Source organism: Panicum virgatum, chromosome 1K (assembly GCF_016808335.1).
Source record: "Panicum virgatum strain AP13 chromosome 1K, P.virgatum_v5, whole genome shotgun sequence".
NCBI lineage: Eukaryota > Viridiplantae > Streptophyta > Magnoliopsida > Poales > Poaceae > Panicum > Panicum virgatum.
Window position 1 is genome coordinate 8,925,004 of NC_053136.1, and position 11,948 is coordinate 8,936,951.

At 48.4% G+C, this 11,948-nt stretch overlaps 1 protein-coding gene across 6 annotated transcripts; it reads right to left on the reverse strand.

Annotated features, from left to right (window-relative positions):
* Nucleotides 1-5,047: 5,047 nt before the first annotated feature.
* Nucleotides 5,048-11,695, reverse strand: LOC120682557 (RNA-binding protein FUS-like). 6 transcript variants are annotated; one of them, XM_039964624.1, is made up of 5 exons: nucleotides 11,559-11,633; nucleotides 11,407-11,437; nucleotides 6,134-6,545; nucleotides 5,459-5,563; nucleotides 5,048-5,381 (listed from the first exon to the last, which is right to left on the reverse strand). In XM_039964624.1, exons 3-5 carry the CDS (start codon nucleotides 6,538-6,540, stop codon nucleotides 5,375-5,377), a joined length of 519 nt encoding a protein of 172 aa, XP_039820558.1. In that variant the 5' UTR covers nucleotides 6,541-6,545; nucleotides 11,407-11,437; nucleotides 11,559-11,633; the 3' UTR covers nucleotides 5,048-5,374. The 6 variants fall into 6 exon arrangements, with proteins under 6 accessions (XP_039820558.1, XP_039820622.1, XP_039820820.1 ...); XM_039964688.1 differs by lacking the exon at nucleotides 11,407-11,437 and having other exon boundaries at nucleotides 11,559-11,695; XM_039964886.1 differs by lacking the exon at nucleotides 11,407-11,437 and having other exon boundaries at nucleotides 5,493-5,563; nucleotides 11,559-11,694.
* Between the last annotated feature and the right edge of the window lie 253 nt (nucleotides 11,696-11,948).

An 11,948-nucleotide genomic window follows, 5' to 3' on the forward strand; every position in this document is an offset into this window, starting at 1 on the left:
AAAAAATTCGTTTCGCAACAGAATTAATATTGCGCATGATATCATGTCGTATATAAATTGAATTCTCTCGAGCATGTAGAAGATCTGCGGATCTTTGTATCACAGAAAAAGTTTTTTTTTCAAAAAATTGAAATACAACTACATGCCGCCAAGACTGCGAACTCAACTCAACGCCTACAACATTAGTGTTAGTATAGATGGACATTCGGGCCGCTCAGCCCGGCCCTGGCACAGGCCCGCCCTGGCCTGTTCTTTATGAGGACGTGCCTAGCTCGGCCCAATATCCCACCGGGCTGTGCCGTGCTAGCCTGTTTCGTGCCCGGCCAGCCCGGCAGAGCCTGGCACTATGCACGGGCCCGGCTGCCCGAAGCCCATCGGCATCGTGGCCGTCCGCCGCACCTCCCTGCTGCGCGCCTATGCCCGTCGGGGCGAGCAGGGGCCGGCAGCGAGGGGCGGGCGCGAACGACGGCCGGTGGGGAGGGGCGGGCCGAGTGGGTGCTGGCGGCGACGGGCGCGGCGAGCGATGGTGACGGCCCAAGCCCGGGCACGGTATGGTGCAGGCCGTGCCGTGCTTGGGCCCTGCCAAAATTGTCGTGCTTCGGGCAGGCCAACGGACTGCGGGGTGCATGGACAACTATAAGTGTTAGGCTAGATGAAGCTAGGTAGATTACTGCAAATTAAATAACAGTTTTTCGCCCCCGCCTTATCCACTGCCGCGCCTATAAATGGGATTCGATATCTCTCATTTGCAGCTTAGTTTCAGTGTCAGGTAGACAGATAGTCTTTAGCACGTTCCATTGCCTAACAACTAGAATTGAAACAGGCCCAGTCGAGGCCGTTTAAAAAACCGTAGAGGAGAGATGGAGAAATCGAACACAAAACCTTCCGGTGACGGAATAATTTTTTTAAATGGCAGAAAATATCACTCGATCATCAGTTCATCACTAATCATCCTTGGGCTTGAACAAATTTCATGATTGATATACTAGTTGTTCAAGTATAAGGGTAAAACATTCACGGTTTTCAACATCATGATTTTCTTTAATAGAGGTTAAATAGAGTGTATCGCCATTCTTGTCGTTGGTCATTTCTTAAAACCGGTAATTATTACTGTTAGGTTTTAGATAAAAAAAATTCTTTAGTCCAACCTGTACACAACGCATGCAGGCGCGTATTTGGGCCGTGCGGGCCGTGCGACCGCATAGGGTCTCCAAATTCGAAGGCCCCTAAAATACTATGTATACATTAAGTATAATTATATAGAGAATTTAATTTAGTTGATTGTTGGCTCAATTTGTGGCAAAACGTGGCCCAAATTGCTTCTGGAAGATGAATCATCGTAGGCGTATCGCTTGCCGCTTCCTTTGCACGGGTGCTGCTCGGGGTCACGCGTGTGACCCCGAGTGGACCTGTCACAGCACCCCAACCTCTCCAGAATTTTATGTTTTGGGTCTAAAGTCGGCCCAATAAACCAGGTCACTGTGTTTTGTTGCTAGAACAAATTTCTTTTGTTCCGTAATAATTTTTTTTCTTGCACAAACAATAATAATTATTGCAGCAACAATAAAAATTCTAGAATAAAAAATAGTTATTGGGCCTTGTGTGATGATTTGACTGCCAGTCACACGTGGTACTTCTAACATTTGCGCTTTCACACAGTACATCGCGCTTGCCGGCTACTATCGCTTGGCATTCGCGATTCTACACTAGGCCACTAGGGCCCCGGTGCATTGTTTCGCACAGGGCCTCCGAATTTGCCGGTACGGCCTGCGCATGCACTCAGCTATTCATTATTACAATCTCAAATCATTACTGTGGTAGAGTAATAACCAAGTTGAAATTGCCAGGGGTTCGAAGCAACTAATTCCAAAACAAATAAATTCACGCGCATAGCCTTTTCCATGTTTGACAAATATCTACTTAACCGTCATCTCCATGGTACAACATACTCTTTTCCACTAGTGCTTGAGTAAAAAAAAAAAAGAGTATCTGCCATTCGCGCGCGGGCATAGCCCCGAACAAATCCAATTTTTAGCTTACACGGTGCAATCAAGTTCGAATAAATGAGCTATACTCTATTATATTCAAATGCAACTTGTGCAGTTCTCCAATTAAATATTAGAGTAAATTGCACTCTAGGTCCCCGAACAGCGAAGTTCTGTTTAGGTCCTCAAACTCTCAAATCGTCCGTCTGGGTCCCTAAAGTACATTAAGTGTTTCACAATGGATCCCAAACCCTCGCACGCATGCACCCGAAGCCGACATGGCATGCCACGTGGCGTCATGGTGGCGAATATTTACAAAAAACACCCTAAATTTCTTTATCTTCTCGTATTTGATCCTTTCTCTCTCTCCCTCGCCAATCTCTCTCTCTCCACACCTAGAGATTCGGCAAGCTGACGAAGAACTCAGCGACGGCGAGGAGGTTGTGGGGGCTGGGGACGAAGGGGTCGCCGGGGGGGGGGGGCTGGGATCCGCCGTTGGTCGCGGCGGCCGCGAAGGAGGATGAGGAGGCGCCAGGGCCGGTGGAGGAGGCAGCCCGGAGGATCGGCCACCGCAAGGTGCGGTGCGTGCAGGGATGTCGAGCAGCTGCTCCGCCTGGGTCGCCGCGACCGCGCGCTGGAGTGCGCCGAGCACGCCGTCTGGGAGCAGGACACGTTCGACGCGCTCGCCGAGCTCGAGGCCTACTGCGGCCTCATCGCCGAGCGCTACGGCAACGCCGTCGGCGGGGGTGGGGGCAGGGACGGGGCTTGCACACGCGTGCTCGGCTTGCCCCTGATCGCGCTCCACCCGCGCCCCCTCTGTTACTCGCCTACAAAGGCCAAGCTCGGCCTCCATTGTCGCCGCTCGCTCCTCCGTAGCCGAGCGCGAGTGCCGGTCAAATTCGAGCAGCACGAGCCATCACTCTTCGATTCCCCTCGACCAGAGCATCCCGTACCTTCCCTCTCTATTTCCCCTCTACCAATTGCGCGATTCCACCACCACAGTGATGCCCCACCATTCACCATTGTTGTCGTGCCCGAGTTGCTCTGCCTCGCGCCGCCGGTGACAGTGCTGAACCCGAGGCTGAGGCCGTCCGGGCCGAGATGCACCTGTGCCGGGGCCGTGGCGCGGCCGCGCCGCCGCTCCCGGCTGCAGCCTGCAGGTAGCCGGCGCCGGACAGGACGGTGCTCAAGACGGTGGCTCCGGCATGGGAGCTCGGATAGGATAGGTGGGGTTGAGGGCCACATTGTAATCCATGTTTTAGTTCTAGGGTCCTAAGTGCTAAAATCAGGGGTCTCTTTGTGAGGTGGGAAGAAAGGCTTAGTCATTTTACAAATATTTGCCACTATGATACAATGTGGCATGCCACGTCAGCTTTTGTTGCTTACGTGGCGCTTTTGGGACCTCGGTTGAACCTCTTAACATAGTTTAGGGATCTAGATGGACGATTTGAGAGTTTAGGGACCTAGATGAAACTTCGGTACAAATTTGGGGACCTGGGTGCAATTTTGTTGCATAGCGGCAATAACAATTAAAAAAAGACATATAATGGATAGTTTCTTTGCTATTACAAAAACAACATTGATCATTGCCTTGTCAATTACACTTAGCAAATTCTGACTTTAAAGGGATGCGGAGTTTCAACAATGTTTTATGTATAACGAAGAGAAGGGGCGTTGTTTTCAGGAGCCGTGGATCTAATCCATTTATGTTCCATAGCCACCCTATATTTGAGAGTCATTGTTCCGTATTAATATTTATCCTCAGTTTATGAGGCCCGTTCTCTCAAACCTTGAGTCACTTCGCGATGCATGCTCTCCCGGCACTGCCGGCACCCCATCATCCCCCGCTGGTGGATGCACTTCGCGGTGCACGCAGGTGGGGGAGCCGCGCGGAAGAATGAGAACCGCCGGGAAACAAGAGACGGCGGCAGCGGCCAGCGTCCAAATCCAAAAAGGCACGGCGAGCGAGTCATACCCATATGCGACGCAGCGCTGCTAGTGCTCCCGCCTTTGGCCCTGGATGCCCTGCCCCTGCCGCAGGGTTCTCGCCAGTCGCAACGATAAAAGGCAGCCGGCCGGGGCAAAGGGAGAAAAGAAGCAAGCCCGCGGGCAAAGCGAGCCAAAGCGGGGGCGGCAGGCAGTGGCAGCGCACGTATAAAGCAGCGAAGCGAGCCCGGAGGGGGGGGGGGGGGCGGCGAGGCGACCGAAGAAGGAATCTCTCTCGAGAGCGAGCCCGGCGGGCGGACCTGCCAGTGCCATGCCAGTGCCGCGCCGCGGCGGCGAGGTGCGCGGCAGGGATGCCGACGAGTGGGGGTGATGCTGGCCGCTTTTGACTGGGATCTTTTTCCCCTGCCACTGCCACGCCGCGGCACTAGCCGTATCACTTGGGCCGCACATGCCCGCCTTGAGCAGGTGAGCTCGCGCTCATGGCGTGGACGGGAGAACGAGGCAGGGCGCTTTCCTTTTAACCGCAAAGAGCTAAAGACAAGGCATGGCCGCGATAGAGTTCAAAGACAGGCGGGGGGGGGGGGGGGGGGGGGGGGGGGGAGAGAGAGAGAGAGAGAGAGAGAGAGAGCATCCAATGCAACGCACCGCACCGCACTTGAGAGTTGAGACCCTGCCTGTGTGTTTGTGTTGTGCACGTGCTGGCGCGCGCTTCAATTCTTGATCCTGGCCTTCTTGGGAGAGAGAAAAAAGCACCACATGTGGCCGCACGAAATGGCCCCTCCGGCCTGGGGAGGAGAGGTTACGGTTCGCCGCACGACGTGTTGCGTCGCACGTGCATGCGCGTGTTGCTAGCCCTCGTCAGTCTCTCAAGCTCTCGATTACTTATAGTTGTAGTAGAACATTATCTTTTTCGAAGAAGACTAGTAACAGTTTCACAACAAAGTCCTGAGGTTTAGTCAAGTAGATTCTTCATCTGTTTGAATCGGTACGGTGTTTGCTTTGTAACGGCAGACCGCTTGTGTTCTTGCCGTCTTTCCCCGGCCAAGCAACAAGACACCAAAGGCTTGTTTCCACAATACACACACGCACACCAACAAACGCAAGGCACACCCATGAAATATTAAGAAGCAACAGTACTAGTTAATACTTGTGAAGCAAGCGTTTTGGGGTTACATCACATGACTCGATGCAAAGCGCAAACATTGCGGGAAACAACGGGAATAAAACAGCAAACATAGGGTCCGAGGGGGTACTGTCCCAGATGCGAATGAGATGAGAACCAAATTCTAAAAGGAAACGGTAGGGGTGGAACAAAACTAGTAATAGAGCATCGGGGACGCCTTTTGCAAATCTACTACTCTTCTTATCAGCTTGAGGGACTCATCTTCTTGCTGCTTCTGCTCGTCGGGGTCCGTTCGAAGCATCAGCTCCGATCCTACACCTCAGTGCCTGCCAAGGAGTAACACGCGGAGGTCAGGTCGTGAACACTGGGCACGAGAGGAGGAAAGATTAATTTGATAATTTTTAAGTTATAAGTATCGTAGGTCATGGCAGCGCTACCGGAGTCCCGTGGTGCGTTGCACCTGAAACATTCCATCCTGCTGGCAAAGTTGTGCTCGTTGCATCCGGACCTGCAAGCGTTATAGTTAGATGCGCATATGCATTAGCCGAAAGCAGAATTCACAAGACATGAAACTTCAAATCATATGCCTACTTTAACATTGGAAGATTAGGACACACTGTTGCTAAAGTTGAAACATGGTAGGGACAACCAATCCCGACCTAATTATCCACTAGCTAGTACGTGACAGTTGATATGCATCGGCAGCTAGCAGTAGAAGATAAAGCCACTCTGGCATTATCACCCACGCAGACAGAAAGGGTAGCCAGATGATTCTGCTGTCTCTTGCTGCATAACGTTGCTGATAAACGAATTCTCTTTTCTAACATATCACCATCCTCCTTTTCGAAAATAAAGCCCCAAAACATGGAAGAATAGCCTAAAACAATGATATAATAAGCACACATAGGGCGCAACTACCACAAACCATGTGTATCCAAGTTGATAAAAAGGGCACAGATTCATGAAAGCGTTATAGCGAAATAATTAAGCCAGTTCATTGGCTACAAATAACCAAAAACAAGAAAGGATAGCACTATTTTATTCTTGTAGGGTAGAAGAAGGGTTAAATGATACACACCTGGTGCAGATCCAGTCTCCAGACTTCCAACCAGGGCGGTTGGTGCGGGCAGCACCGCCACCGAAGCCGTAGCGAGAGCGTGACATGTCACCATCAAAGCCACCAGCACCACTGTTGACAGCAGCCTCCTCCTTGAAGGCAGAGCACTTGAAGCAGTTGGAGCGGCTGGCGAAGTTGTGCGCGCCGCAGGAACATAACCAGTCACCAGGGCGGACATCAGAGCCAGCACCAAAGCCACCGCCGAAGGAGGAGCCACCGCGGCCACCGAAGTTGGCATAGTCACCTCCACCACCGCTGCCACGATCAGCAGCTCCACGTGGCTCACCACAGCGCTGGCATAGGTCCCGCCGGCTGAAGTTGAGGTGCTGGCAAGCCCTGCAGTCCCAGTCTCCAGGCTTCCTGTTCATCTTGCCTGCAGAAGTTGCACAATCAAAACAATGCCAAAAATGGGCACATCTAGCCAGATAAAACTCGATACGATCAAACTGTAGCTAGAACAAAAACACGCATCATGCTTGACGACCCAACTGTTATCCCTTAAGTCAAGGAACAGAGTTCAGCCAAGATATAAATGAAGTTACACACTAACACAAAGCTAAGTTACCTAAACAAAGAGCGTCCGTTTGTGTTTCTGGGGCCTAGGACAAGGAGTGCTGTGAAGTGAAATGGTGATGCAGCAAGGTGCTATGTGCAGGGGTATTTATAGTGAAGTTTGGAGGGGATGCTGAAACCGAGGGTTGAGCTATCTTTGTGCCTTTGATTCTTGGTGCACTTTGGCCGGAAGAACATGGGAATCACGTAAAACCAGAAAGAAGAGGGGAGTTAAAGAAAAGAAAAGAAGAGAAAGCCATTAAAGGGAAAAGAATTATGGGAGTTTGAATGCCTCCTTTGCCCTGCATCTCTGCCTGCCTTGGCAACATCTTTTGAGACATGGGATGGAGGAGTGTGCACTTCTTGGTGTTCTTGTACTTAGGAAATTTGGTATGCACTAGTCTTTGTAGCGGTGATTAGAATATTTTGAGAAATGTTCTAAAATAAAAGGTTGTGACATTAATATGGAATTTCAGGGGATCAGTATAGCATTCAGACAAGCAAATGTTAATGGTCAGTAAAAGTGTTCTCTGTTTCCATGGCACATTTTGAATCGATCCAGCTAAGCTATGGTTAACTGCTGAATGACAGAGGCCTATTTTTGAAAGGGGAACATAGCACCCATTTCTTTCCCTCGTTGCAAAACCACAATCATATCTATGACAAAAGGCAGAAAATCTAATCCCATGCCAGCAATCCAGCTTATCACACTAACTTGAGAAATTGTGCTGGCTACTTGCCTACTTCCAGCGCTATCCACACACGTGTGATGGAATATTGCATATACAAAATCAAGTCAAGCCATAGCAAATATATTGAAAGAAAAGCAAAACTTAAAATCAGCACTTACTAGATTCTGAGCAAAGATGAGTGCAGATGTAAATAAACAGATGTTTGACATGTAGAGAATAGTGCCCACCATTCTGAACTTATGCTTATTTATTGCCATGTAACTATTGATTCCTGCAACTAAGAAAAGACTATTCCTGTTCCTGATATTCGACACTAACTTTACCTTCTTTTACCATCAATAATTGAGACAAGACCATGGAATCCATTCCCAACCATCACATCAACTCAAGGCTATATCCATTTCTGTCAAGCAATCTACAACAAGATGATTGCTCAACGCCTCAACCGTCTCATCTATTCAGTATAACTTGAAAGCCTTTTTAAACTGGAACACCTTTCCTTTAGTTTAGAAGTCCCTTCCATGTAACTGGCTAAACTAATCAACTTGCTGAAAGCTATCTAATCATTAAGATGACAGAAACAAGTCCCATAATCAATAGATAAATTCGCCAAAAATTTTTTTAGGAAAACAGTACAACCAAGCTTCAACAAATTGCCCTTTTATTTTGCATGGATAAGAAATGGACTAGCTGAAATTTCGGATAAGAAGGAACAAGTATGAATACTGGGACATTACAGCACCAAGTGAATATTCTAAATGCCAGGACAGAAAGGAGCATAAAGCATCAACAGCTTGCCATCAACATAAACAGCTACAACGTGATGTGCAGGTGACAAAATAAAACTCACTAGTGAAACCACGAACATAGTGTCTTACCAACTATGTTGATCCAATAAGTTGAAAACTTTTAAATTGCAAAGGGAGGGGGCTGATGGACACGAGTTATGTCATGAATGCAGTTCATGCAATGAAAGAAAAACATGCTTAAGCAAATAATTGGTTTAAAAACAAGTCTTTGTTACCCTATGCTCAGCAAATAACCTGAGTTTTCCTTTAGCAACATCCTCAGAACCTTTCAGGAATCATGTGCCACATGGGCCCCAAGAACCTAGGGGGTGAGCAAAGGGGGTTACTGATACAAAATCCTTGTCCACGTTTACTAAAAATAGCAGCCTCTACTCATATCCACAACAGAGGTGTGAATTGTTGTCTAATCTAATGCAAAAGCATACTGGCAGATGGTTACACTGCTTTGTTACATAATACCAAAATAAATGGATGAAAGTGACAGAAGATAAGAGAAAGAAAAGGTAACACTTCAAATCAAGACAGAGCCAATTGGTTTGCTGAGCTGTAAGTGTTGAGAATTTGGCTTTATCTTTTTTGTTATAAGAGAGGGGAATTTCGAATACAGAGAAAGATGGCATTGTCTCATAATGAACTCCCAATGCGCAAAACAAGATGAAAATGATTCCTCAGCAGAAAGCAAAGGGTGAGCATTACTTGTGACCATGCTTGAATGATAAGGTGAATTCAAGATGGTAGTACTCCTCGAGGCTGGCGTTGACCGCACTCTTTAGAACTCTTTTAAGACCCCTTTATTTTTCAGTTATTTTGCATCTCCTGCGTTGTTTCCCTTGCCCTTTACTTATGCCCATCCGTGAGGCTTTTACATCAGTGGATTTACTTTAGCTTTTTATCTACTCCAGCTATTTCCTCTCTTATGGCACTGTGCTAGTTATTAGTACTAGCAGTGGTTCTAGTAGATACTAGGAGGGAAGATATAGGTTTCAAAACCACAGGTTGATATGCCTTCTCTTCCATTCCATTCTCTTGGGTGAAGTGAAAGGAGTAGCAGATGCAAATCATGGAGTCGTGTAAAAAACTGGGTCCAAAAGCTAGTTTGGATTCTCTCCTAGGGAAGTGCTTCCATGCATGACCATGACCAAACTCTAAAGGAAGTGGTCACTTGATAGCCCCTAACATGCTTTGATTCTCTGCTTTTGCACAACCAAGAAGAAACAGTTCATGCCTTTAGCTTTTGCGTTAACAAGCATACTCAGATTAGAATTAAAACTTGTAACAGAGCACAGATAACCTTCAGCTACAAACCTAGTCACTAATTGGTTTTTGACTGGTAGGACCACCAAAGGACCTTCAAAATACCTAGAATTTAATGGAATGGTTTGGGCATATAACCTAATAAACTATCAAGTGGAAGCTGAAGGTTGATCTGTATCTGTAGTAGGACTGGATCTAAATTTTGATAGAATACGCTGAAGCAGATGTTGATGCTAATGGTCTTGAGAAAAATGTATTCCAACAGCTAGGTATACTAAAATAATTTGTTATGTTTACAACCATAGCACATTTATGTTTCAACTGTAAGTTTCTTTCGTACTACATATTGAAGAACGTGTATGTGCAAAATACAGAATTTACAACTTATAAATCATCTTTGCACAAAGACACTCCATGACCCATAAGATACATTGAATATATGTATCAGCAGAACAGGATATATACTACTGGTAAATAAATATTTCATTGCATCCAGCCCCTACCTAGATTAGATCCTGGCAGCCTGCATACTAGTCAAACATTCATAAATAATTCTCTGCTGTCCCAAAGTATGAAATTTCTGAACTGAAACCCCACTTTTGCAAGGATTGATTTAAGTACACTCTCTCTCGTTCCTAGAAAATGAATCATTAGGTGCACTTGCATGCTATATCTTCCTATCTAGGATTCCAAAGATGATGGTACAATTTGCAGAGCACCTCTTTCTGATTTGTACTCTCTCACTGACATGAGTAATGAAATATATTGGTTGTTTTGTTCCCTTTTGAGTTGCCTGCCTGGCTTGGACCACAAAGCAATTAGTCGGCACACGAGTGGGCCACGATGGGAGCACTACCTAAGACAAAGAGCAATATAATAGGTGCATGAACTTTAACTATATTACTACTGATTGTATGCACGCTCCAGTGAGTCTGCGAGTGCAATAGATTGCATGGCATGTGTGGTGTGTTGATGCAGCACACTTGCAATCCTGCAGTTTCTTCATGACGTAATGGCTCCTCTACGAGGCTAAAGTCGGTCAGTCAGCCAGTTTGGCTGGCCAGCTTTTTTGTATAGTCTCGAGGCAGATTCAGTGATGGGGTGGGTTGCATAGCATCATAGAGGTACACATAAAGATAAGACCAGAATGGTGCTCAGCATGATTGCACAACGCAACTGAATGGCTGATGCAATGGGGGGGGGGGGGGGGGGGGGGGGCAGAATGGTCCAATTCAGTGTTGGATTTCATCCAAGGGACCAAACAGACAACAGTACAAGATCAAACCAACCAGCCGCCAGAACTGGTAACACTATAAACAGAACTGATAACACTATAAACGGAGAAACCATCGCGATCACAGTTCTGTGATTACAGAAGAAGCATTCCCTCACGAGCAAACGGCAATACCGCACTACTGAAATCCTCACATCTCCCCCCAAAAGGAGAAATCACACATACCCCGAGTGGCGACAAAGATTGCGTCAAAGCAGCAAAACCGAGCACCACCATGTACTCCATGCCCCACCGCTCGCGCCGGCAAAAGCCTAAGATCCCCAGTTCCCCACCTCGCATCAGATGCAATGCCATAGCTGTCGACCCATCCGCGGGCGGCACGAATCTCAAGCACACGCGCCCTCAACCCCGGGCCCAAATCCCTACAGCGCGCAAACGAGGCGGTCGACCAGCCGAGGACGCGATCGCGAAGCAGATTGCAACCATACAACCGAGCCACGGGAATTCGTAGTTCGTGATCCCAGCGTTGTGAAATCGAATCGCTACCGATCGATCCAACAGAGAAGAAAAAAAAGCGATCCAGCAAAAAAAAAAACCGATCGCGGGACGCAATCAACAACAGATCGAAATCGCGGAACCCGACCAACAAACCCAACCACGATCGCGCGAAGAGGGAAGGGGGCGGACGTATAACTGGCCTCGGATCCTCCTCGACTCCTCGCGACTGGGAGGCGGCGGCGCGTCGGGAGAGAAGCAGCAATAATCTCGTCAGGATCGGCGGCGGGGGAACCCGAACGAAACGAAACGAGTGGGGGATTGGGGAGGGAGGGATTTCGAAAACCTACCTGCTATTCCGCTCCTCGCCTCGTCGCCGGGAAGAACAGAACGGGAGGGAAGGAGGTTTTTTAATATTTTTTTTCTGCGTGCCGTTTCGCCTGATCGGTGGGAGAGGGAGGAGGAGGGGGTTACGCGCGGCACCGACGTCGAGGCGGGTCAAAGGGGAGCGTCCACGGGGCCCACGTGTCGGCGGCAGCGGGAAGGCGCGCGCGGTGCCGTGGCTTTCGTGGAGGCCAAGTGTCCAGCCCGGCGATGTTGATCCGTGTGGCTCACTGACAGGTGGGCCGGTTCTCTGGGTCCACACGGAGACGGGTGCACGTGCTTGGGCTGGCGTGTTTGGATGATACTCGCCGTTCGACGAGTTTATCCACCATCTGTGCTCGTCTCTGGATTCATAC

Bases quoted from the DNA above. Each gene is read 5' to 3' on its own strand.
- LOC120682557 (XM_039964688.1), bottom strand. From the start codon at position 6,540: ATGAACAGGAAGCCTGGAGACTGGGACTGCAGGGCTTGCCAGCACCTC. The intron at 5,564-6,133 runs GTGTGTATCATT...TAACGCTTGCAG, and splicing joins GGAGACTGGATCTGCACCAG to GTCCGGATGCAACGAGCACA.